This window comes from Cynoglossus semilaevis, chromosome 15 (genome assembly GCF_000523025.1).
Source record: "Cynoglossus semilaevis isolate Cse_v1.0 chromosome 15, Cse_v1.0, whole genome shotgun sequence".
In the NCBI taxonomy this organism is placed as follows: domain Eukaryota; kingdom Metazoa; phylum Chordata; class Actinopteri; order Pleuronectiformes; family Cynoglossidae; genus Cynoglossus; species Cynoglossus semilaevis.
The window spans coordinates 5226727-5251726 of record NC_024321.1 but is presented as its reverse complement, the minus strand read 5'-3'; the positions used below and the strand labels follow the sequence as shown (position 1 = coordinate 5251726).

The 25000-nt window shown below is 37.4% G+C and overlaps 1 protein-coding gene across 3 annotated transcripts in view; it reads right to left on the bottom strand.

Annotated features, from left to right (window-relative positions):
• gria2b (glutamate receptor, ionotropic, AMPA 2b) overlaps positions 1-25000 on the bottom strand; it is a 38039-nt gene that overhangs the window by 5147 nt on the left and 7892 nt on the right. For all 3 annotated transcript variants that reach the window (XM_017039424.1, XM_008326604.2, XM_008326602.2), the window contains exons 2-12: positions 16471-16710; positions 9826-10022; positions 7060-7113; positions 6778-6936; positions 5197-5364; positions 3611-3715; positions 3398-3505; positions 3011-3217; positions 2558-2925; positions 1766-1964; positions 1413-1660 (exon numbers count right to left, since the gene is read on the bottom strand). In XM_017039424.1, the coding sequence (XP_016894913.1) occupies positions 1413-1660; positions 1766-1964; positions 2558-2925; positions 3011-3217; positions 3398-3505; positions 3611-3715; positions 5197-5364; positions 6778-6936; positions 7060-7113; positions 9826-10022; positions 16471-16710 (2053 nt within the window). The remainder of the gene's footprint in view (positions 1-1412; positions 1661-1765; positions 1965-2557; positions 2926-3010; positions 3218-3397; positions 3506-3610; positions 3716-5196; positions 5365-6777; positions 6937-7059; positions 7114-9825; positions 10023-16470; positions 16711-25000) is intronic.

Sequence of the window (25000 nt, the reverse complement as noted above, 5' to 3'; positions counted from 1 at the left end):
TCATAGGAATATGCAAAAAAACATGCAACTCTTTTTTTTTTTTTAAATAATTTAAACCAGGGATGTCCAAACTGTTCAACAGGGCAATCTGTAGTTGATGAAAACATAACCCAATTTTTCTAAGACCAAAGAATGTGGGATATTTATGCACTGAAAACAGAACAAACACATGTGAGCTTGTTATTGAATATTATAGTGAAATTGATTCAAGCCCTCCAGATAGTATAAGCATGTTCCTACAAAATATTTTGCCTTTTTTGTGCATATTACCTTAAGTTTTGTTATCCAAGGAATCATTGGAAAACAACAGGTATGTTTAGAAATAGCTAGGCATTAGCCAAATACTTATCTTAATTTGGGTAAAGTCAAACAAAAAACGTAAATACTGCAAAGTAATTTCAGTAATTGCTCAGTAATGCATTGTCAATTATATTTATAATGATTAAAGTTGGTAGTGAAAAAAACAAATTTCATTAACCCCGTAGCCCAACTTTGGACATGCCTGGTGACACCCAGTTACCCAGAAATAAGAAGTGTGGTTATGTTGTAGGTTTGATGAAGGAAGGAAAAGGGAGGAAATTACCAATTAACCAGTGAACAGTTAAAAATACTGTGTGGACTGGGGCTTTTAGAAATCAGCATAAAACAATGCCCATTATTCTACTTTATATACAAAACCCCAGCAGTGCCACAATCAAAATGTTGTACAAATGGTTTTGACTTCATCCAATGGTTTTTCCACAAAGGAAAATATTTAGCAATTGTTAAAAAACCCAGTGTACTGCAGGGGTTTTAAAACAGCAAAATTAGACATTTCTAGAAACACTTATTAAACGTATCTTATCATCAGCATAGAAATTAATCAAATATTCAAAGTTGATCAGACGGGAGAAGAGCAGAGCAACAACGTTAAACATATAAAAACATGAAAAAGGACAATGGGCAGAGCAGCTTTTCTACAGGAGGAATTTAAATTTAGATCAAGAGAATATAGGACTATAAAAAGGTTTAAGATTTTTCATTAAATTTGTTTGATTAACATCCAATGATATTCAGAAGTCCTGAATAGGAAAAATTACTCAGAATTACTCACTTTTAAACCCAGATTAAGTCCAGCCTTGGCAGTAGTATTGCATTGTATGTCATAGACGACATATCGTTTCATGATAATACTGATAATAATAAACTGGGTACTCATAAACCAATTGTCAAATCAATAAAAACAAGAAATAACTTTTTGTTTTGCAATTTATCGACTTACAATAAATTGCAATGATTCATTTTTTTAAAATTTGTAGGAGGCATTACCTCATCATCTCCTGATACAAACCAGGGACACATAAGCAAAGCTACATCAGGGTAGGTGGGATACTATAACAACATTGGACACATTGTTATACTATTCCACCCACCTTAATGAGGATCCTTTCGGTGTGGCGATCCCGTAGCCCTTGGAGTCCAGGTTGCCTCCCACCTTCATGGTGTCGCAGGGCTTCCGCTGCTCGATGTACTCATTCATGGTGGACTCTAGCAGGTAGGCATACTTCCCCTTGGACTTGCGGACCCTGACGACGCCCTCTGCTGTGGTTTTTACAAACACAGAGGGCTCGGCGCTGCGCATGTACGTCCACATTTTGTCAAAGAGAGCAATTTTGGAGCGCTAAAGGGGTGACAAATTAAGAGAGAAAAGAAAAATTGGCATTTAAAAAATTGGAAAACTGGATCTTTTAAGACACATGTATAAGACAATAAATATATTTTTTACCCTAAAGAACTCTTTGGTAGATCCAGAGTCCAGAGTCCCGTATGCTATTTCAGTCTGTTTGGCCAGATCCTCTGCACTTTCAATGGGAGAAACCATTCTCTCGACGGTCAGGAAGGCAGCCAGGTTAGCCGTGTAGGAGGAGATGATGATCAGAGTGAAGAACCACCAGACACCACCCACAATACGTCCAGACAGAGATCTGTTGAATATATATATATTGTCAATTTGTCTTTTAAACTAGACAGTAACACTTCTGCAAATCTGCAAATACAATTAGCAAGTTAGAGATACATCTAAGGTTGAGCAGTTCTGGGATGGAGTTAGGAAAAAAAAAATTAGATGGACATTTGGATATTGTGCTGAGGCGACATATCGGCGACATTGGCTTGGCAGCTTCCTTTTTTTTTGTTGCCCCCATCTGAGACTTTCCTTTTACTCACCTGACTGGCAACTCCATCTTTTGTTCAATATATCCACTATCTCTGCTCAGCAACCATCCCAGATTTGCCTCTCTGACTTTATCTCCAAACTGCTCAACCTTATCTGTCGCTCTGAGCCGCTGCTGTCTTATGCTGTCTTCCTTGTTCAGTTTTCAAGTGAAGTGTAAACCGGTAAATATTTTGTCAGCAGTGAGAGAAATGTATTAAGTGCTTTAAAGCGAAGGTGAAAGAAACAACGTCTCTCTCTCTCTCTCTGTCTCTCTCTCTGTCTCTCTCTCTCTCTCTCTCTCTCTCTATATATATATATATATAAACATTTAATTCTTAAACTTGTTAATTTGTTGTGACCTACCTGGGTGAGATGTCACAGCCTTGTCTCATGAAGGCTCCCAGTGAGAACCACAGGCTGTTGAATATGCCAAACTCATTGGTCGACTCATTGGTCTGAATTTGCCCGTCCTCGTATTCCTCTGTGTGCCACTCGTATGGGCTGAACCGGCTAACGAGGAAGAGCACGACACTGACACCTATGTAGGCGAATACGATACACATCCAGATCTCATAGGCCAGTGGGTCCAGGAAAGAGAAGACTCCTGGTTTGGACTTTTGTGGTTTCTTGATCATGATGGAGATTCCCAGAGACATGAAGGGTTTGGAGAAGTCAATCACCTCCTCTCGCACTAAAGTGATGGTCAGAGGGGCGACGGCAATGTCGGCTTTCTACACAAAGAAGAAATGATACACTGGTAAATGAATAGTGTTAACATGTACTGTTTAACAGCATAAAAATAAAATAGTTACTCACCCCGTAAACTAACTCTCCAACCATTCCATTCCAGATCTTGGTCTCAGCATCTCTAGCTCCATATTTTCCATCCCCGACTATTTTCAGTTGATATTTGAAGCCACAGTGTTTCGCTATCTCTGCTGCCAGATCTACACAATAACCCTCGTAGCGTTCGTTGTCGACAAAAAGGTCAGAGTTCTTTTTCAACATCACATACGGAGCTTCCTGGAGAACAGAGACAAAGGCAGAGAGCGCTGTTCAGCAATAGGGCTTTGTATTTATATACAAAAGCAGCTCTAAAATTAAGTGGCACACACTCATACACACCCACATATTAAAGTAGATTTATTAGCATATAAAACATTTGCTTAATTGCTTTTTACGAAATCTGCAGTATAGTATTACCAGGATGGTGGTTACAATCACGGTTTTGTTTTCCATTCCTGTAGATTCGTTAGAAAAGACATCTGATTTAGTCACGGCCATTTTGTCCATCTCGTTCCAGTAACCAATCTGTTGGATCAGAGTCAAACGATTAAGAAAACGGGACGTACCTCATTGATCTCCAGCAACGTTTACTTCACTGAGAGCAGATAAAAAGGTCACTGGAACACTTACTTTCACTGGACCATTGGTTTTTAACTCCATGACGTTAACTGAGTAGTTAACTCTCTTTCCATGTTGATCAAATTGAATGTTTCCTGTCAGGCCTTCCACCCGAACCTTGAAGGAAAGTGATACAGGTCGACAATGTAAAGAAGATGTTGGTTGGATAGTGTTCAGCAACATGAACGTTAAACCAAGGAGATGGAGGAGAAAGGAAGAAGACCGATTGGTAGTGAAAGAAGAAAAAGTGGATTGGTTATAAATACTGGTAGAAGACGAAAGAAGATGGAAACTGAATGAAAAGAAGAAATAATCGGCAAAACTGCAGGAAAAGAGGAGGTTGGAAAATTAATGCCTGAGGGAAAAAAGTACAAAAAGGAACCACGAGAGAAATGAATTGATGATAGAAGGGAGCACAATGTTAAAATAGGAAAGGGAACAGACTAACTGCACCTAACTAATAAACTACACCTTACTGAAACTCTAGTACTCTAGTAGTGCTCGAGTACAGTATGATGCTTCATATTATCGACTTGGTTCTTCAGTTACTATTGAAATGCTGAATCGGACAGAGATGTAAACAACTTCATCAATAAAAACCACTGATGGATTTCTGACCTGGAGGTTTAAAGAATATTGACATTCATTTTATTGATGAAGCACATCAACAGAGATAGCAACCTATAATCTTAACTTTATTTCTGCCGTAGCATTAAGACTAGTAGCCTAATAGCATTCTGGGTAAATCGTTCACAGGTTTGACTAATACAACGATAGAAAAATGTTCTTTTTATTCTTAGGGTGGCAACTTTTCGCTAACAAAAATGAAAAGGCACGTCTGTCAGGCATCTTGAACAGGTTTGATGTTTTTGTTTGTGATATTTGTCCATTTTATTGGATTGTAAGTTTTATCTTAGAGGAAAACCGCCCATACCCATCTGACAGTCCTGATCCCTTCCCATCAGTTTTTTTTTTAATTTCCAAAAACTGAATCAACATTAGAAAGGTGCACAATTGAAGTGATTAGACCAGACAAAGGAGCAGGTTGTTACTTGGGTTGAACCTTTGCAACCCAATCAAATGATTAAATTAATGGAACAAAGTCACAGCTAAGGTGGTATAAAAAATATTCTTTTTAAGGATCTCAGCAACCTGTCAGTTTCCAGATAACGTCAAGATCAATCATATCAACCATATCAACCAAGCAGAGATTTGGTTCATATTTGCACTAAAAGGGCTTTTATTTAAAACCGTCACTTTTCTACGCATCAAATCAGTGTGGATGTTTGATCCAAGTTTGATATTGAAGGCTACAAACTCCAAAAAATATTACATCAAAAGAAGAAAATAAAATCTAAATTCCTCCACAAGACTGAAGCAAATCTGGCCTTGCATCAAAGCTCAGAGGACTGTGTGTTGTACCTGAAGAATAGCACAAAGTATACCACAGTCTGAAAGAAAGTATTTTTTATCATTCTCTGTGAAGTACTTTGTGCGTTGGTGGGTGTTTGTGTATGTTGTCAAGGAGATCTGCTGTTACCACAGCAACACGTGTCTGTGTCTGGGTTTTTTTTTTCATGCCTTATTCTGCGTTTTACCTGTTTCAACGCTCGCTCGATCTCCACGCCTTGAGCCCAGGGCACTGCAGGGTTAGCAAGGCAATCTCCATTGTTTGCCCTCCTGGTGAAGTCAATACGTTGCTTGTGCAGGTATCGGAAAGCCTCTGTCATCACTTGCACGGCGTCGTAAGTCAACGCTGATGTGTACTGGATGACACGGAAAACAGATGGAGAAAGTGATGATTGGAATTTGGTAGAAATAGATTTTCACACTGCATCTTTATATAGTGCACATTGCACACAGTACATTTTAATTTTTAAATATTTTTTTAACTGCGACACAAGAGTGTCGCGGAACCATCATCCTTTTACATTCATATAAAATAGTATGGCTTTTGCAAAGTAATAACATATATTTTTTAAGATTTGATCATTTATTTAAAACACATTCCTTAGGGTCTCATTAGGCAGAAACACCATGGCTTTCTCAGGCGTCCAGAGATTGATGATAGTTACATTTCTGAGTAACAATCTCTGACAGTGTGAGAACCCACACTGGAGCAGCAGCACTGGTTTGTGCCTCAGGTTAAATAATGGCTCAGGAGCAAAAACCTTGCTTGGGTTACAAAAAAAAAAAAAAAAACTTTTAGTGCCGAGAAATTTGTTGAAAAATTCTAAATGTTTCAGGACAAAAATAAACAGCTCCAAAAAGTTTGTGACATAAGACACAAAACTGAGACTCTTCATCAGCTTAATGATATTATTATATTGTCCTTAACTGCTATGTATGGCTGCATTTGGCTAAAGTAACTGAGAAAGTCAAGCTGCCTGTTTGTTCAGTGACAAAAAGAAGAATGATTTTGGTCATACAGTCAATGTTGATGAAAATATAAGTGAGAATCTGGGTGAAAAGAAAATTAAAACATGTTTCCAAGGCATTTTGCCAATAGAAATTCTCATATATTATGATTAAGAGTCGTGGTGTTAAGGTGTTTTGTCTAACTTCTTAAAACCATGATAATATTTTACATATATTACATTTTGCTGACCTAGCTGTAGCTGTTTGTAATGTTATTTTCAATATGCAATTCTTAAGATTAAGTCAATTATTAGTCTCCTGTTAGCTAACACTACTAGCTTATACTCTAAGAAAAACAGAGAAAAACAGCCTGGACATTTTTAAATCAGTTCTTACAAAATGTAATTATTTAATTTCAGTTGGATTATTAAACCCCTTGTCAGGTAAACTTTAATGTCATGCTATTTGCAGGCAATGTCACCATATTTTAAAGTATTTATAATAAAAGCACAGGAGGAAAAACCACTAAGCTCACAGCATATGTACCATATGTAAGTGTATTAGTGCATAGAGATGTTTACTGACAAAGGTGTTTAATAATGCACACACTGTGTTCATGCAAGTGTAAATTTGACAGGTCGCAGATGGAGGCAGCACAGTGTTCCGCTGAAGTTACAAACACATTAGAGCAGCTGCGGCCAATAAAAGTGCTTAGGGAGTTGTTTCTCACCAAAACGTTACACCGCAAGTACAGTTGATTAAAGTACAAACTTTACCACTGCACGCATGTGGTCAACCCATGTTGCCATGCTCACACTCACCCGTATTTTACTGTCGGCACCTGGATACTCTTTCTCCTCCAGAGCCTCCCACCTCTGGTCAAACTTGGACACCAGAGGATCCTCGAAGTCGACGATCTGGAAACCGGACACGTTTGCACCGCCGTACTGAATTTTAGATAGATCTCCATCGACGAAACCCTTCAAAGAAATAAAAAGGAATGTGTCATATCATTACACATGTGTATTTAATAATCATAACAATTCAATAAGATAAATAATACCAAAATAAATCTATACAATACAATACAACTATAAACTTACCAGATTGGCTATAATATAGTGGTAGCCTTTCACATGTCTGCCAATCGTGATGACCTGCAATTATGGAAAAAATACATGTTAAAAATATCAGGAATCATCCTTATGTGATAATACAGCTTGATATTATAAACATGTGGACATGATGTCCAATGTAACAGCCATGTCCAGAGAGTCAAATGTGATTTTTTTTTAATATTAAACCATTAAGGAAGGAAATCTACTCAATTCAGGAGAAGTCTTTCCATCTTATATAATGTAGAATATATGTAATTTAAATGACAATAGCAGGTTTCTCAAGTCTTTATACCAAGTGTTTGTTTTCCTTCCATAATTCTGCAATGACGATGCCTTCGACTGCATACCCTTAATATACCATTACCAATTGTTATTTGGCATCTTTTTCTGAACATTCTTTGTTAGTCCTTGTTTTTACAAATCTTACATAACAGTAGTATTTTGATCGGTCTCAGTGGTATTATGGTAAAGGTTCATTTTAACTGAATAGTTTTTCTCCCTACCTTTTTTTTTTTTTTTTTTTTGGCTAAATCACAGCCAACGGCCATTACCTCACTCAAACTAATCTTTTAGATTTTTAAAGCCTATGGAGTAAAAATAATAACTCTAAACTCTATCTCTAAAGTTTCCAGTAGTTATTTGAAAGTTTCAGTTGTTCATTTTTTAGTTTTCCTCATTTTAATTTATGCAGTTTAAAAATGCAAATGAAAAAAGTTTCAAGATCTATGTAAAACCGAACTACTGGTGTCTTATTTTATAATAATTTCAATTAAAACATTGGCTTAGCATTCCTTAAATATGTCAAAATTAAATGCACAATGAAAAATTATTTCTGGGTTTCTATGTAATTAAAAGTGGCTCCTAGAAAGTGTGGTTCATTTTATATAAATTTATTATGAGAGATAGAATACAGGTATTAATACAACAGCAACATCCAAAAATGAGAATATTTTCTAAAAATAAAACAATACAGCTATCACACAGATGACTCTTGAGTTCTCAGAGCCACAATTGCAGACCAATCCAAATCTTTTACCTTCCTTATCAGTGGAGAACCAGACAAAAGGAAAATAAAGGAATTATTTCTTCTGTCTGTAACATTTCTCCATCTCACATAAATGTCACGCCTGGAAGTAATCTCACAGTTTGAGTGGCACCTCTGTTCATCGGGGCTGCTGCTGCAGGCGGATTTGAATAATAATGCCCTTTATCAAGCGTGTAAAATAATTTTGATGTTAGCTGAGAAAGAAAAAAACAAAACAAAACAACAAACACCTGAATGATGATGTGTTTATTTCCCAGATAAACAGGCACCGGGGCCACTGTCATTGATTAAGTCTGCCGTTATGGAAACACATGTCAGCATGTTTTAAATGTTTATCGATAAGCTTTTCTCCCGGGTAAAGAGTGGAGTAAAAATAACCTGTATGGGTGAATCGGCTTCGTCCTTAATTGTAGTTTGTTGTGCAGCTCAGAAGGACAATTACGATGGATGCTGCAGTGCTTATCTAAATGGACTCCTGGTTACCAGGCGGAAAATTGTCAGCTAGTTTCAGCCACATTTCAGTTTCGGGACAGTTTTAGAGAAATACTAAAAAAATATACTGCTACTGTTACATTACTATAAAGACGGTGATTCCAACTTGATAGCTTTACTGTGCTGTTATGTCTTTGAGGATTTTGGTTTGTTTCCTTTTTAAAAGATTGGCATCTAATGCTGAGCCGAAGTTTGATATTTTTATGTTATTTCAAAAACCCTGAGATTTTTTTGAGATTTTTTTCTCGAGCCTAACAAGTTATATTTTGGATTATTTCATTGATATTATTATTTAATTTTGAAGAATTTCAGGTAAATATTTAAATGTAGTTTATTTTTTTAATACTTACATTCTTCAAATAACAGTCAGTTTTAATCTTTTTAGCCACAGTTACATGATACTAAGTCTTGCAACAATGTCTTTCATTCAGGAGACTTACATCTATGACGAATTAGAGGAGGCTTTTTGCTTTTTATCCCAGAGCCTCTGTGAATCTGTGACCCTGTTCGACTGTTAATCACTGACGTTGTGTGGTTTTGTGTGGCGTGACAGAGCTGACAACACCATCAAACTAGTTAAATGTGCACCTTACTGTAGCATAATTTGTATACAGGTCAATAAATTACATATAATTATCAGCTCTGGGAATACTGTGCACACTAATGGCCTATAATTTAGATAATGCAAACCTCAAATCCACCATCATTTATGTGCAACCTATTTTAAAACCCAGGAGTCATTTAAAAACAACAGTTATATTTGTTAGGTTAATGAGTATGAGTAAGATTAAGACCTAAAACATAGGCTGGAAAATGATTAAAAATACAAAAACAACATCGTATTCAGAAAACAAATAAAACATGTCTGACCCGGTATAAACCCGGTATAAACCATGTTAGGGTTTCTTAAATTCCCTCAAACCTCTGATGTTAGGGTTTCTTAAATTCCCTCAAAGTGAATTCTGAGGGATTTATATTCCAGTGTTTTCACTGATTAATTGGTATATGATCATTTCATAATAAGCTATCTATCTATCTATCTATCTATCTATCTATCTATCTATCTATCTATCTATCTTTCTAATTCTCACGTGTTATTATCACAATTTTGCAGATTGATTATTTATAAGGTCTTGATAGAAGTCTGGTGGCTTTTCATTAGTGTTTTACCTGTTTTATTTTGAAATAAAACGACATAGTGAACTAATCCTTACCTGGTCCATAATGTCTTTGACTTTGTCCTGTTCACAGTCCAGGATCACCCGCCGCTCCTTCTTGTTCTCCAGATCCTGGAACAGCGAGCGATAAGCCTCGTCCTTTCTCTCGTCTTTGAGATTTCCCACATTGATGGCTGTCACCTGCCATTTTTTCTCTGCTGCTGTGTCCAAGACAACCTGCAGCGTGGTCAGGCCTGTGGGTGGAGAAAAAAAGGGATTAAATTACCGTGAAAATGACTTTGCTCAATTTTTTTTCACTGCTCAGTTTCTGCTTTTTCAAACTAATGAGTCACAGGTGTTTGGGCATGAACACCTGCAGCTCATGTGGGTGTAGAGTCAGACTGAGTGGTTTGTTTGACTGCATCAGCAACAGACATTTCATACTCTCGCTTTATTTAGTCAGTGTGGACGCCTGGTCCTGTCTCATCCAGCTCTGCTTCTTCAGTCTCAAAGGAAAACCACAACCACCTTCTATCTACATCACAAATGTGTTCTCTCTATTGTGGCCTGTTCTGCCGAGAGTGTCCTCACAGATGGGCATGTTGAGAACAACTCCCCAGAGCAGCCAGTAGGTGTCCTGACCATATGTCTGTAGCACCTTGACTAGCACCACTTGAGGTACTTTGCTCATGCTCATGGGTTTAGGTTGATCACACACTCAATTGACCATAGCTAATAATGGTAGTTGAATGGTTGTCTCAATATGTGGCCCTCCATGGACTGGCAAGTGTCCAGGGTGTGAGCCGCCTCTGACAGCTGAGATTGGCTCCATCTCCCAGCCATTCTAGGTGGATTTGACTTTCAAGACTACATTGGACTCAAGACCTGAACACTGGTAACTTGGAGACAGACAAAGACTCTAAAGACTTGACAACAACCGCTCAAGTCACTGTGTAAACATCCAGTCTGTTCATCTACATCAGATACTTCATTTTTAAATCCATAGCAAATATAAACCACCAAATGAAGAGTCTCACCTTCTGGTGACTGAAACCTAATTTATGGACTGTGGTTCTTTTATTCCCCCCAAACAATGAATTTGTTCCATCTTTTCCAGGTCCATCCTTTCTCCATTTATGTCCATTTATATACTTATAATCCAATCACCCTCTGTGTCTCAGTGCATGGTTGAATCTGAGCTAATATTGATTACTGGTCCTGCAGAGAGCAGTTAAATTGTGGTTTGATAAAATGGCCGAGTGTTTCATTTCACCTCACCACAGTCAAGTGAATTAGAGATGTAATCAATTTCATGCTACAACCGAGGTGGTTTTATGACGCCGTGAAGGAAACAGGAGGCTTGGCAGTTTTATCTGAATGAACCATACGTCATTGTAACACCAAAGTCATTACGCCCTGTTTAAATGTGGCTGATTGATCAATGCCTATTAAGGGAGATAATTGGAAGTGAGAGTGACTGGCAATAACTAAAATCCAGGGGGTATCACAGACATACTGGTGAATGTTACTTTTGTGTTTCACATTATTTAATTTGGTTAACATCTTCAACGATTGATCGGACAGAGCCGTGCATGAAGCAGAGAATCATGCAGGTCAGTGAAATGTGGCCTTTTTAGTTAAACACAACATCACACTAGCCTAGTGAAGTTGCATACTGGACTGGCAGTCTATGAGTGGCAGCTGCTAAGAGACTGACATTGTGGGCTATGAATTAAACTGTTTGATTGTCCAAGATGCATCACACTCTTTAATTCCTGCCTCTGAGTTTTGTCACATTTAGATGCTTGTTTGTCAGCAACCAAAAGTGAACATGACGCTGCTAAATGCTAATTTTAGTTTTTTTTTTTTTTTTTTAATGACAAATAAAGGACAGTTATTCTCATAAAAATGTTATTACCTGGTTTAGGACCATCCTTCATGTCCTGATGCAGTCCGTGAAGGATTTAACTTATCTACATTAATTTTTCAGTTGTGCAACAGCCAAAGACACTGTTAAAACTAAAGCTGGAGCCAACTATAGATGTCTTTTAATTTATATTTTTAACATTAGAGAGTCCTAAATCTTAACCTGCAACATGCATTTCATAGATCTTTTCATTCATGTTGTTATATTATTTTAGTAGCTTACATCTAAAATCTGATTGAATGGGCACTTTACACACCAGTCATCTCAGCATCTGGCTCTAATAAAGATTAAACATAAGATGAATCAGCATTGAATGTCTTGATGATGGACTATAGTGTGAGCCTGATTTCACTGATCCACCAATACGCCTCGTTTGATATCACTTATGGTGAGACTGAAACATATGTCACAATCTGGCTCACAGCCAACAACACAGCCAGTCATTTGAACCGGCACAGAAAAACCACTGCACCGGAGAGAAGAGGAGTCTCTGTGTCTGTGCATTTACCCCTCAAAACGTCCCAGATTTTAAAGGTCAGTGGAGATTAAGGAGACGTGGTCTACTTTGCAGAGTAACATTATGTTTTCTGGCCTTCTGACATAGAAGCGGAGCGTTCGTATGGGCTGTGAGCGTTTAGCCGGTGAGAGAGATTAATTCTACTTATGTCAGTGATCACACATACGCACAGCATTTACTGTTAAAGCTTAGTGCGGGAACCCATTGATCAAAAACATCTCAATGAGCGGCTGCATGAAGGTTTGAGCATTTGCATAATATAAACTATTTAGAACAGGCAAGTGTGGATACATATGAATAATTCATTAGGCCAAAGCAGCTCAGTGCCAACTAATGCAGCCCAGTTTTACCCTTAATCTCTTTCCTTTAACGTACTGTTTTCTAAATAATGCATTGATTTTTTTTTCTTTTAATGTCCGTCCAACCATTTCATTCAATTTCATTCAATTCCATCTAATGCACCAGGGCTGGAGGTAGACTGTCTGGTCCTTATCTCCTCACACATCACCTTATACACAAGTCCTTATTGAAAGGACTTGTGTATCGACCTGAAAATTACTTCATTATGTTTATTTATTTATACATCCAGTAAAGCAGCTGTTTTGCATGGAATGCATTGATTAAAGCTTGTGAAATGCAAAAATGTTCTGATTTTTTACGCTGCTATGGCAGTAAATTGTTAAATGTATTTGTTTTGTGCAAAGAACATCTTAGTTTTGAAGAATAAGAAAACATTTTCTAAACATATTTAGTAGCATATTAGATTAGAGACCATTAAAAACTTGGCAGTTGAAATGAAAATGAAATTTTAAACTCTTGTCTGTTATTAAACACTTTTCACAATTCATTTACAATTACTGAATTAAAAATACACAGTATTGTCTTTCAATTCATGTCACAACTCATTTGTAATGATTTTGAGCATGTTAATAAGGGGAAAGCCATGTTCTAAAACTCAAACTTTGTAACAGGTGGACAATGTTATCAAAAAATACATTTGCCCAGATGCTATTGTCTTTTTCTACTGGCAGTACACTGTGACCTTAAAACAACACCGCTTTGTGTTGAAAAAGACTAGTTTTCTCCTTTAATGGGCCAATAAAATTCATGATAACCAGCGGCATTTTCACTCCTTCCTCTTTTGTAAGATATCCTCCCCCGCTCCCACACAAACACACACACACACACAAACACACACACACACACAAACACACACACACACACAAACACACACACACACACAAACACACACACACACACAAACACACACACACACACAAACACACACACACACACAAACACACACACACACACAAACACACACACACACACAAACACACACACACACACAAACACACACACACACACAAACACACACACACACACAAACACACACACACACACAAACACACACACACACACAAACACACACACACACACAAACACACACACACACACACGCTCACATCATTAACCGACCTGCTCAGTCACTGACAATCTCTTCCTGCCGCTCTGTCTCTCTTCCCACACTTCAGTTGCCATGGGAATGAGTGGATCACACTGACCTAATTAGACAGCCATGCAATGATGAAATATGCACAACAAGCTCTTTAGAGTCATCGCCGACGTACAGGAGAGACAGCAGGTCAGCATGAGGACAGTCCAGACCAGCTGCTGGAAACCTGCTGCCTGTTTTGGGGAAGAACGGTGCTGTCAGTCCGGGGAAGAGGAGGAGGGGCCGACTAGAACGACTAAAGATGAAAAGATGGGCAGGTGGACTGGGATGGGAGGATGGGTACGGATGAAAAGGTTCTAAATCCTTTCAGTGATAACGCTGAATCTTCAGCATAAACATTTATGTATAGAGGAAATCCCACTTCTCTTTGAGTGGAATCACTTCCTGACAATTAGGAATTCATGGAGTATCCTAAAGCAGGTCATAAGTCTAGCCCCGGAGCCTTGTGTTACACTTGGAAAGGTTTCATTTAGTCCATAAAAGTATAATTAGTATTTTACACTCTACTGTAAGAATTAATATACTGTATAATTAAAGTATAATCATGGTAAAATAATTTAGATTTTCTTTGTGCAAAAACTTACTTTTATTTATTTACTTATTTATTGTATTTTACCCATAATCAGCCCAACTTTTACCTAAATGTTTAATTAATTTCAACCCATTTTTGAGGTTAATAATTAAATTATGGTTTAATAATCTCTATATTTACCTTATTTTGCTTTATATTTCACTTCACTTGTTCCTATCTTCATTGCATTTTTAAATGTTTTCTATTTTTTATTGCTTTGTTAAATGTTTACTGCTACATTTTGATTATCTCAAGGCCAATTTTATTTCTACTTCATCCAAAAAGAGCATAAGTGAGACTTTTACTCCTATCTAAGTAAATACTGTGGAGATTTTCTTATACCGCTCACTTGTATCAACAGTATTTTAATACAACATAACTCTATCCGTTAAAGACATTTCTTTTTTTAACATCAGTACTGCAGGTGACACCGAGTCATAATTAGATTGTGTTAGAAAGACGAAGCAAATCAAGATCACACAGAATTCAGTCTTTGCTGTTATCTTTTACATTAGTATATATTTTACTTTACAATGAAATGAAAAAAAATATGTCTATTTTTTAAATTACTTTATTAATAAAAAGCAATGACATCATAGAATTGTCTTTGAGTCTACAGCTGCAGACAATAGAAAAAATCCTATTTCATCCAATTGACATCCTGGTTGGGCTAAAAAAAGAAGAAATAATAAAGTGAAATAACTATTAGATCTGAGTCTGAATACAGTCAGGATATTAGAGTTGGAGACTGATCAGAATATATTCATGACAGAACCCCATTCAGGGCAGTCATTTCTGGTGCATATATATCTGATTAGAACAAGATCATTGATGGCAGGTTATTGATTTTTCAGCGTTTGAATGATCAGACTGATAAACAGAGCAAATGATTTTACTGACAGAGTGAACGACAGGTTGTGATTGGTTACATACAGTATGTGTTTTCCCAGTGCACCATCACTAGGCTGTGCTGACCTTCCGGGTCGGAGGAGCAATTCTACAGTTGCAATGCAAATAGGAGCATCATGTTTTTATTTTTATTTATACATAAAATCACCTAGGATAAGTGCAAAGATTTATAACGACCACACACTGAAGTTCATTTAGAGCTGTCTCACAATTGATTCTTCCCTGCTTCATAAGTTGGATATTCACTGACACTGATGCAGTATTTCAAACTGGTAATGCATCCCACATATCAGTTAAAGGGCAACAGTCAATTTAGTTCAGTATTGTTAATTCATCAATTACAGGTTTGTACTCAGAAAGGTAGACGTGTTCCTACTGGTTTTATTTTTCCTTTTGCGTCACTGTAATATTCTGAAACTGTATTGAAAACAAATACCATTCCTTCGATAAGAGGGTGAAAGTCAATAGCTGCAGGGCTGAATAGAGCACATCTGCTGTGACAGATTAGTCTGAAAAAAACATGTACTCTCCAAAAAACACACTCTCCACAGAGGAGACTCTGAATAACTGTATGCAAAAAAAAAAAAAAAAAAAAAAAAAATTAGTGAAGCCTAAATTATCTGTAGCTACCTTACAATGAGTATATTCTGCCTCTTGATGTAGGATCATGACGCGTTGACCAAAATAAAATTGTTACATTGGTAATATTTAACTCTAGTTTTTCTAGTTTATTTGTCTACTATGAGCATTTCATGACTTATCACAATATCACTAACTGCCTTATTTGCCAAGTGGCGCTAATGTGACGATAATTAAAGAAAAACTAAACTGTTTTTGCGTAGAAGGTTTTCAAAGTGTTTGCTGAAAACCTCAAATCTTAAACACTTATTAGTAATAGTCAAATGAAAGACAGTAATAGGCTATGTATAGCTAAAAAATTGTTAGAAATAAAAACAAAAAAAGAGGCTAAAAAGAGTTATCTTTATTTGGCAAAAATCTTAAAAATATTATATAAAAGTTAAGCCCAAAAGTTAAGCCCAAACCAAACAAGTTAGCCGATAAATAGAAAGGGTATATACAAAAAAGAAAAATTAAAAAATGACAAGAGCTAAAAACCACAACTGTAGCAAAATCTATGGCAAAACTACCTAAGCTAGACCCAGAAGCTAAAAATTTAGCAAAACATATGACTTAAAATTCAACGTTATGTACTATGACCCTGAAACGTTGTTTAAAAAGTGACAACATTTTGAGCCTCCTACCTCGATCGCTGTCGTACAGATATGCAAACTTGTCCCACTTGTAGTACTCGATGAGGCTCAGGAGCGGCCCCTTGATGTCAGGCCTCATCTGGATGATGAACTGCTGAATCCCATCCAGAGGGAAGCTGGGAGTGATGAAGGAAACATGGAGCGTCCCGCAAAACGACGTGATAGTGTTGACGGACTTCTTATCGTAGAATCCGAAAATGGCGTAGACTCCTCTGGAGAACTGTGAACAGACTGGAACAGAAGGGCAGAGTGATGTTACATTGGAGGGTGAACACACACACACACAGAGCACACACAGCCATACGTCATAGGAGAGTGTTTCAAGCCAAAGTCTTTATTGCTTTTAGTGCACATTAGTGCCACACTCGGCTGTTAGGGAACATCTTTTTCCAGTTCAAGCTCCTCCTGATTAATGGAGAGCTTTTCATAACTCCTGCACAGGGAGTGCTTGTATTCCACTGTTAGCGTTTAACAGATCACCAGTCTGGAAATAAAATATTTACTGGAGCTCTGTGATTTTTTATAATCTACCAAAGGTGCACGTGAGTTTGTCCTACTCTACAATATCCATGTCCAAACATGTACCTCTGTACAGCCCACATTAATAAAGCTGGCCCGGGTTTCTCCTTGACAAACATGTTTCCTGCTCATGTGTGGAGCTGACTAATTACACTGGACACACATCATTTATCAGTATGAAGTCATAGACTGACAGGACACGGTGAAGAATAATAGAAAAATAGTTACACCACGTTTCGAGTGGTCCTTTATGTGTTTTGTATTAGAAAGTGAAATGAATGTGGGGCTAGGAAATGGACGGATGGACGAGGTGGAATAGAATAGAATAGAATAGAATAGAATTTGATGTATTTAGAAATCAAAGAGGGTGAAAGCCTGAAATTTAAATATTTACGGATTAATTACAAATTGCTTGAAAACACAATGTTGTGTTTAGATCAACAAAAAATAAAATGATCCTTGTATTTACCAAGGTAACTAGCTACTGTATGAACAAGTCCATCAGACACAAACGGTTGATGCAGATGGATTCTGTTGAGCTGAGGTCTATTGAGGTCCTCCTCAGGACGTTTGATGAGACTGTGGGGGGACATTGTTCTCCTTATACAGGACACAACCTTGTCTGAAGCAACCTTCATTTGAATCCATTTAAGTTGCCTGATTAGCTAGATCAGATCAACATATGCAACAATTGCTTGCGATGGCTGCACTATGATTCTGATGACTGTTGCAAACTCACCTTTTTTCTATAATGCATGACCTTTGCCCTTGCACATACAGCAGCTTTGATGACCTCTAACATCCATTAATGCACAGACCGGGGACTTCATATAATCTGTGGTCTGGAGCTGCAGGAGGACACTGAGAGTCTGAGTCTAATCCAGAGGTTGCAGGCCGTTTCTCAAACATAGCACCAGAATCAGCAGAATGGCATGTTACTTGTAAATGTGTATTGATCAAAGGGAAGTTAATCAGCCTTAGTGACGCAGACATATGTGACCTCCAAAAGTAATTCATCTAATGAGTCATTTCCTTCCTTCACAATAAAACCCCAGACGAGTTGCTGACAAAGAGGATTGGAATCGAGACTTGGGTACAAGCTCAGTGAGGTGTAAATACTTTAGGCACTTCAGCACAGTTGGCTGTGGCAACACTCTCTGATATAATGGAAATGTAACCACATTAGCTACAGCAAAAAGAATGTTAGGGTCTTAGCAGTAAGCCAGAAGCAAAATGCTGCAGGGAGATGCACACAGAGGTCTGGCTCTCTATTTGATTCCTGCCTCACTGATTCACTTTTGGTCGTACTAAACATGGATTTGTTTTCTTAAGGAAACATTGTACTTAAAGTAAGAAAAGGTGTTCAAATGAAGAAACTAAAACTTTGTTTTTATTTATCCATATTTCTTTCCTGAACTGAGTCCAGCATAACTATCAAAGAGTGAACAACTCCCAAGTCTTCAGATGAATGAAATTGTGAAATAGTCCAACAGGTCAATCAAAGGTGTGGCATCTTTGACTATTGGTCTTTAGGTTAGTTGAAATAGTTATGCAAAAATATCAACAGTTAGCAAAGAATTATTAAATCATGTGCTTAAATGTGACAAAAAGAGGGTCATGGCTTAAGTTTACAGGGAAGGGAATCATTCTATAAAAAAAATACCACAACTATTTAAGATGTAGTTTACTGACTCATATGACTAATATGGAATTCAAATATATTTTAGTTGAACAGGGTAAAAGATACATTTAGCCAAAAAAAAAAAGCTAAAGCAAAAGAAAATGCCCCGATGTAGCATAACATTAAAAAGAAAATATTATAAAAAAAGTAAAAAGCACAAAAATACAATTATATTTTTAAGTAAGTTCTACACAACTATGTAAATGTGTCTGTAAAAGTCTAATGGTCAGCAAACGCTAAAATACAAAAAATAAATAAAATCCCCAAAAATTGACATTTGCCCTTTACCAAAGACAATTCAAATTGTCCCTTTAATAAAAATGTGAATATATTATAAGAAAAAAAAAGAAAAATGACCAGTATGTAACTAGCACTATCAAGTGTTATTTCGGCAGGAGTTCCTCTTCTACTTTCAACACAAACGTCTACCCCTGTCTAAAGTCTTCAAAGCACTCCACACTTTATCAAAAGCCAACCTCCCTCGTCCTTCAGGCCGCCCCGGCCCCTGCTGTGTTCTCTGCCTTTAAAATCCCAAACACATAATTCCACAAAAACGTGTCAAAGAAGACAGCGGAGACTGGGTGTTCTTTCTTCCTTTCTTTCTTTTACTCCCAGAATTCATGTTCTCCCCTAAACCTTTACCAGCACATCCACTGACTCACTGTCAGAGTCACTGACACCGAGGCAAACACTAAAGTTTGTTCTTTAGCACTGATCCTGTGCACAGGAGAAATGGATCACACCATGTAACAAACAGTCACTACACTACACAACGTAAGTATAAGCAGGAACAAAGACAATTATTGATCTGATGTGTTCACAATTTCTAACAAAGCCAATGAACTTTATGAGTCATGTACATAGATGGATGGATGGATGGATGAATGGATGGATGGATGGATGGATGGATGGATGGATGGATGGATGGATGGATGGATGGATGGATGGATGGATGGATGGATGGATGGATGGATGGATGGATAGATAGATAGATAGATAGATAGATAGATAGATAGATAGATAATAAATCATAAATAAAATATAATATATTGCACAAAGTTGAAAGTGACAGAGAAATGGCAAGAGAGGAAATTTGAAACATGAACGAAGAAAGAGTAATGAAAGAATAAAGTAGAGGAGGTTTCATAACCGGATGACACATCAGCGTGCATTCCTTCTATAAAGGAGTCTGAAGTGCTAAATTATGAAAGAAAGGACGGCCGCAAAGTGCAAATCTTGGAAACAGAAAGGATTGTGGGAAACCAGGTGTTAAGCTTCTGTCACATCTGACTGCTTTTAAATGAAAGCAGTATTTTTCTTCTCAGAAATCCTCACGAAAACAGAAATAAATGAGGGAAATTCTTGCTTCTAGTGCTGAGCGGGTCAGCCCAAAATAACAAAACCATGAAAAATACTTTGCGTTAGGTCTGTGTAGTGAATTTCCATGATTCTGTTGGAAAATAATTTTGAAAAGGTTCAGTTAATCTGGAGGATGTTTTTTGTGAGATAATCACAGACCGATGATTTGGGAATTTGTAATCCTTATGTTGCAGACAATGGTACACTGCACAGCACACTGGGTGTGTGTTTGGACTTGTTTGATGTGTGTGTGTTTAAACTGGTTGGTGTTAAAGCCTCTTCAATTTGTATTTTTTATTTTTTTACTGCAAAGCAATAATGTGACTGAAAGTGTGTGTTTTTGGGATTATTTCTGTGTGACTGAAAAGTGTGTGTTTTTGGGATTATTTCTGCCTCTCCAAAGGAGGAGAAAAGTGCGGCAGCACTTAATACACGGAGAAGATCACAACTGGTTTGGGATTTGCATATATTTACAGGAGCTTACACAATACACTCTTCACTGACAACTGCAGTTTCTGTCATCTCTCTGCCTTTTGATCAAAAACATTTGAACAGAGCCTGACTCTCCAGGGAACCACACACTGTAGCTATACTGCAGACAAAAAAGTGAAAAAGGAGTCAAATGTTTTTGACACTTGTTACTTATTACTTCCATCAGTTTAAGCAACTCTTCAACACTACATCCCTAAACCGTTGCCGAGCTTCGAAGCAGAGTCTACAATACTAATGGTTACGGACAGGCATTGGTGGGTCATCTTTTGTTTTCCTTCTTGCATACTCAGAGCAATTTACACCAAACTTCACTCAGACAAACAAACCAGGTCTAAATATGTCATCTCTTTAATCAGAAACTAAAGATCACAGTTTCTTGATATTTATCTTTCATGGCGTCGAGAGAGTATAACATTTGGTTTTTCTCATAATCAAATTCATTAAACTGACCAGACAAAGGTATTTTTTAAGAACTTTGTGGTCATCTACTAGTCCAATATGTCAGATACTGTGGAGAATACACTGTCTGTTAGTCATCAGTGTCAGACCAATACCAATTTTGAGAACAGTAATAGCTTGGCCTCACAGTACAAGTCAGCTCTTTATTAGCACCGGTGCTGACTTTCACCTCCCAAGGAGAAGGAGAACCCTGTGAAAAATATATTTAGCTGCTCCAAATAGCTGACCTCTTTTTCAACACTGTGGCACTGGAGAGACATCACCAAAAATCCCCTGGTGATTACTTTGTTTCTGATCAAAGACAACTTGCACTAATTATCCTGGTAATAAACATGTGACGTACATCAGACTTCAGTGGATACAGTTGTGTAAAAACACACACCTGCCTGTAAACAACAGCAAATGGAGCCGCACTCCAGATGAATGTGTGTAGACCAGGGGTTGGCAAACGTCCAGTCCAACATGAGGTTTGAAATTTGACTGGTGGGCAGTTTCAGTATTGTTTGGATGTGGAATGCAGGGCGAAATAGTAAAAATAAAATATATAAAAATGCATATAAACTTTCAAAGATAATTTGAGCCGTTCGATGTCAACCACCATCTAGTGGCATCAACAGAAACTACAGCCAAATTGTTGTAATGTATGACAATAAAATGATTGACATCAGCCTGTATCATACAAGGTAATAGTGTTTGGCAGGCCAGATTAGAAAGCGCAGTGGGTCGTATGCGGCCCACGCGCCGTAGTTTTACCAGGTCTAGTTCAGACCCATTGTCTTATTTTAACAGCATGGAAGAACATTCGATGCTACACTGTCCTAGGAAAAAGTAACAAAGGTTAAAGTTACATTATGACAGCATCAGCTGATTGATTAAATTTTGTTGTACTTGTAAATATCTACAATATGTATTTATTAGTAGTCGTATTACTCATATATACTTCTTTATTGCTTTTTGCTGTTGTGATCCTGGTCTTTGATCCATCTAATAAAAATTGAAATAATTTGTAATAACAGATAATTAATAGTAATATAATATTTGTACTCTTGGACAGGAGTCTAATCAGGGTTAAGTACTTCTCATCAGTGGTTTTCTGAAACCAGGAGGTCATTAGTTTGACTCCCTAGTGCAGGTGAGTCCTTGTGCAGACCATGAACTTTAAATTGCTTCTAAAACCTGTGTTCAAGTGAAGTGTGATGAAAGAGACTGCAGCATACAAATATGCTCAGTGTGTGTGTGTGTTTGTGGGTGCATGTATGTCTGTGTGTGTGTTGACACTGTGATTGGTTGTCAACATTTGAAAAGACCCAGAGCCTGTTTTCAACGTTTTTTGTCTATTATTGTGATGATGACAGCCAGCAGTTTTCCTGCGTATGTTCTATTTCTGAATTTTGTCATTTGTCTTTTTGTCATTTCTGTCTTCTTGGCTTTTGTCAGGTTAGCAAAAAGTAACTGGTGGTAGACACAGTAGTCACAATAGCACAATAACTAATACAATTTCCAAATGCCAACTATTACAGCAGGTCTGTCTCAAAGTAACTCAAAAACACTTAGAAAATTATTGACTCAAATAGCAGCATATCCATCAATTATAGTTGATATAACTAAATAACTGCTGATACTTTTATATCCTGGCAATGCTGAGATGTTAGCCTAAAATGAAATTGTAACATATGGATTATCGAAGGATTATCCAGATGCTCAAACTGTAGCGCTCAGCTGAGACAAATATATAAGCTAAATATTCATTAAAAGACTATTAAATTAATGGAGTCTAACACAGGGTTTTAATAGCTTCAGCTGCAGCTCATAAAGGTATGATGTGATTTTGTTCCCTCTGTAAGGAGTTGCCGGGGAAACATATTTGAGCTGCGTTCTTTTTCCTTCCAGAAAATATTCATGTCAAAAAACACTTTATACAACCAACATAAACAAATTATTCATTTTCTGGATCAAATTATCACAAATAGTCTAAATGACTGCTGCACTTTTGAACATAAAAAGTGCATTTGATGCACTGTATTAGAAACAGATAAATAAAAATGAAAGCTCCAAATGTAGGATGAAATATCTGGAGAAATCAGGTCAAAGGGCACATTGGTTTTTTTAAATGAACACAGAAATACCTCAAATTTAATTAAGCTGTTAAAAATAAATACTAAGTATAGCTCACACACTTGACCAGAGTGGTTCTGCTAATAGTTTTAGCAAAAAGATAAACTATTTGATTTATGGTCTTTCTAAATGGAGTTCACATGATGTCACTATTTTTATCATAACTAGAAACTTAACTAGAATGACTAGTTATTCATAACTAGAATGAATGGAAATAGCTCGGTATCTAATGTAAGCAATTCAATTAGAATAAAATTGTACATTTTGCACGTACTATATCTGTAAGTTTGGTGAAATTTATTGACTATGATTTTGTATGGTTTTGTTTTTACTCAGTTTCCTTTTTCTTTGACAGAGTGTTTCTACCATTCACTAACTGAATTAAAAATCACAAGGTTAATGTGAACAAAAAAAGTGTTCAAGTATAGAGAACTGAATATCTCCTTCAACAAAGCCTGCATCAGTGAATGCATCACATCACTCAAGGCCGTTGCCTGGGTCTCTCAGTCAGGCTCGGTTGATAGGAAGACTTCTGGAAGGTGTCACTGTGGGCCAGTGTGACAGTCTGGAACCTTTTCTGTCCGTCTTTGAGCTGCGTATCCAGCAGATGGTCTTTAAAAGAACAGTGCAGCTCAGTTCTTATCAACTTTCACTCTTCCTCTTCGTCCTTCCCCTTCTCCACCTCCCTTTCCCTCTTTCTGTCTCCTTTCTCTCGTCAGCCTTCTCTCTGCTTTGTTCCCTGACCTGTTTCCTGGAGGCTTTCTAATGGCCCTGGATGGATGGAGGATGTAGGTCTGTGAAGAACACAATCTGATGAATGCTCTCTTTACCAAGGGCTCAGTGGGTGATCACTGTACACCGCCCACAGTCCCCTGCTCTCAACACTTTTCCAACCCTGCTCTCATGTGTTTGACAAACTTGTGAATGTGTTGAGTGTAATGTATCTAAGTGAAGTGAACCATCGAAGCTTTAGGAAGTGCCTGAAAATGTTATCAGGACCAGATTGTGACCAAAAATCTAAGAGGAAAATGAATGCCGCAGGCAGATTATTTCTGGTCTTGCTCTTCTTTAAAAGTTCTTGGTTATCATGGTTAAGTTGTTGGTACAGTACTTAAAGGCAGTGTTGTCATGGACTAAAAATTCCAGTTATTCATCTGTTACTTTTTCTACAAATCTGACTTATTTTTAACCAAACTTTTTTAGCTGCTTTCATTTGATTTGCGTTTCTGTCTTTTAGCTGTAATTCACTCCTGAGTAAAGCCAAACCTGCTGAAAACACTAATGTGAGCTTTTAAATAAGAAGTGTTTCATCTCATGGTGACTCACTTCAGAGTGAGTATTTCTGAGAAATATTGATTCAACATGAAACAAACAAACAGACCTGATTAGGCTAATAGTATTTAACCAGACAGACTTAATCTGTTCTGCACCTTATTCACAGTAGATGTCCGGTGCAGAAATATCTGCCTACCAAACACAGCCAAAGTTGAGGCTCTGAAGAGATGGAGGATCTGTGAGGCTAACTATTTCAACCCAGAAGCACAACAGAGAACTCCTCGGCCATATTGATTCTGCGGAGCTGACCCGTACGTCACACTCAGCTACAATGTTCCAATTTAATCTGCCTCCAGTTATAATAAAAATATTTTCTGTCGCCTGACCTTCTGTGGAAATACCAAAGCAGACCCTAGGAGCTACCGCTCCATGTTCTAATGATTCTGAAAAGACGGTGGAGTCAAAATTAGTTACAGCTTCATTCAGCATCAGAGGCAGCAGCTGCCATAGCAACCAGACGGGTGGTGTTTGGTGAATATGAACACAGGGATCAACTGAAGGAGGTGAATCAGAGATGAGGGAGACATTAATACACATCACTTTCTCTCTCTCTCTCTCTCT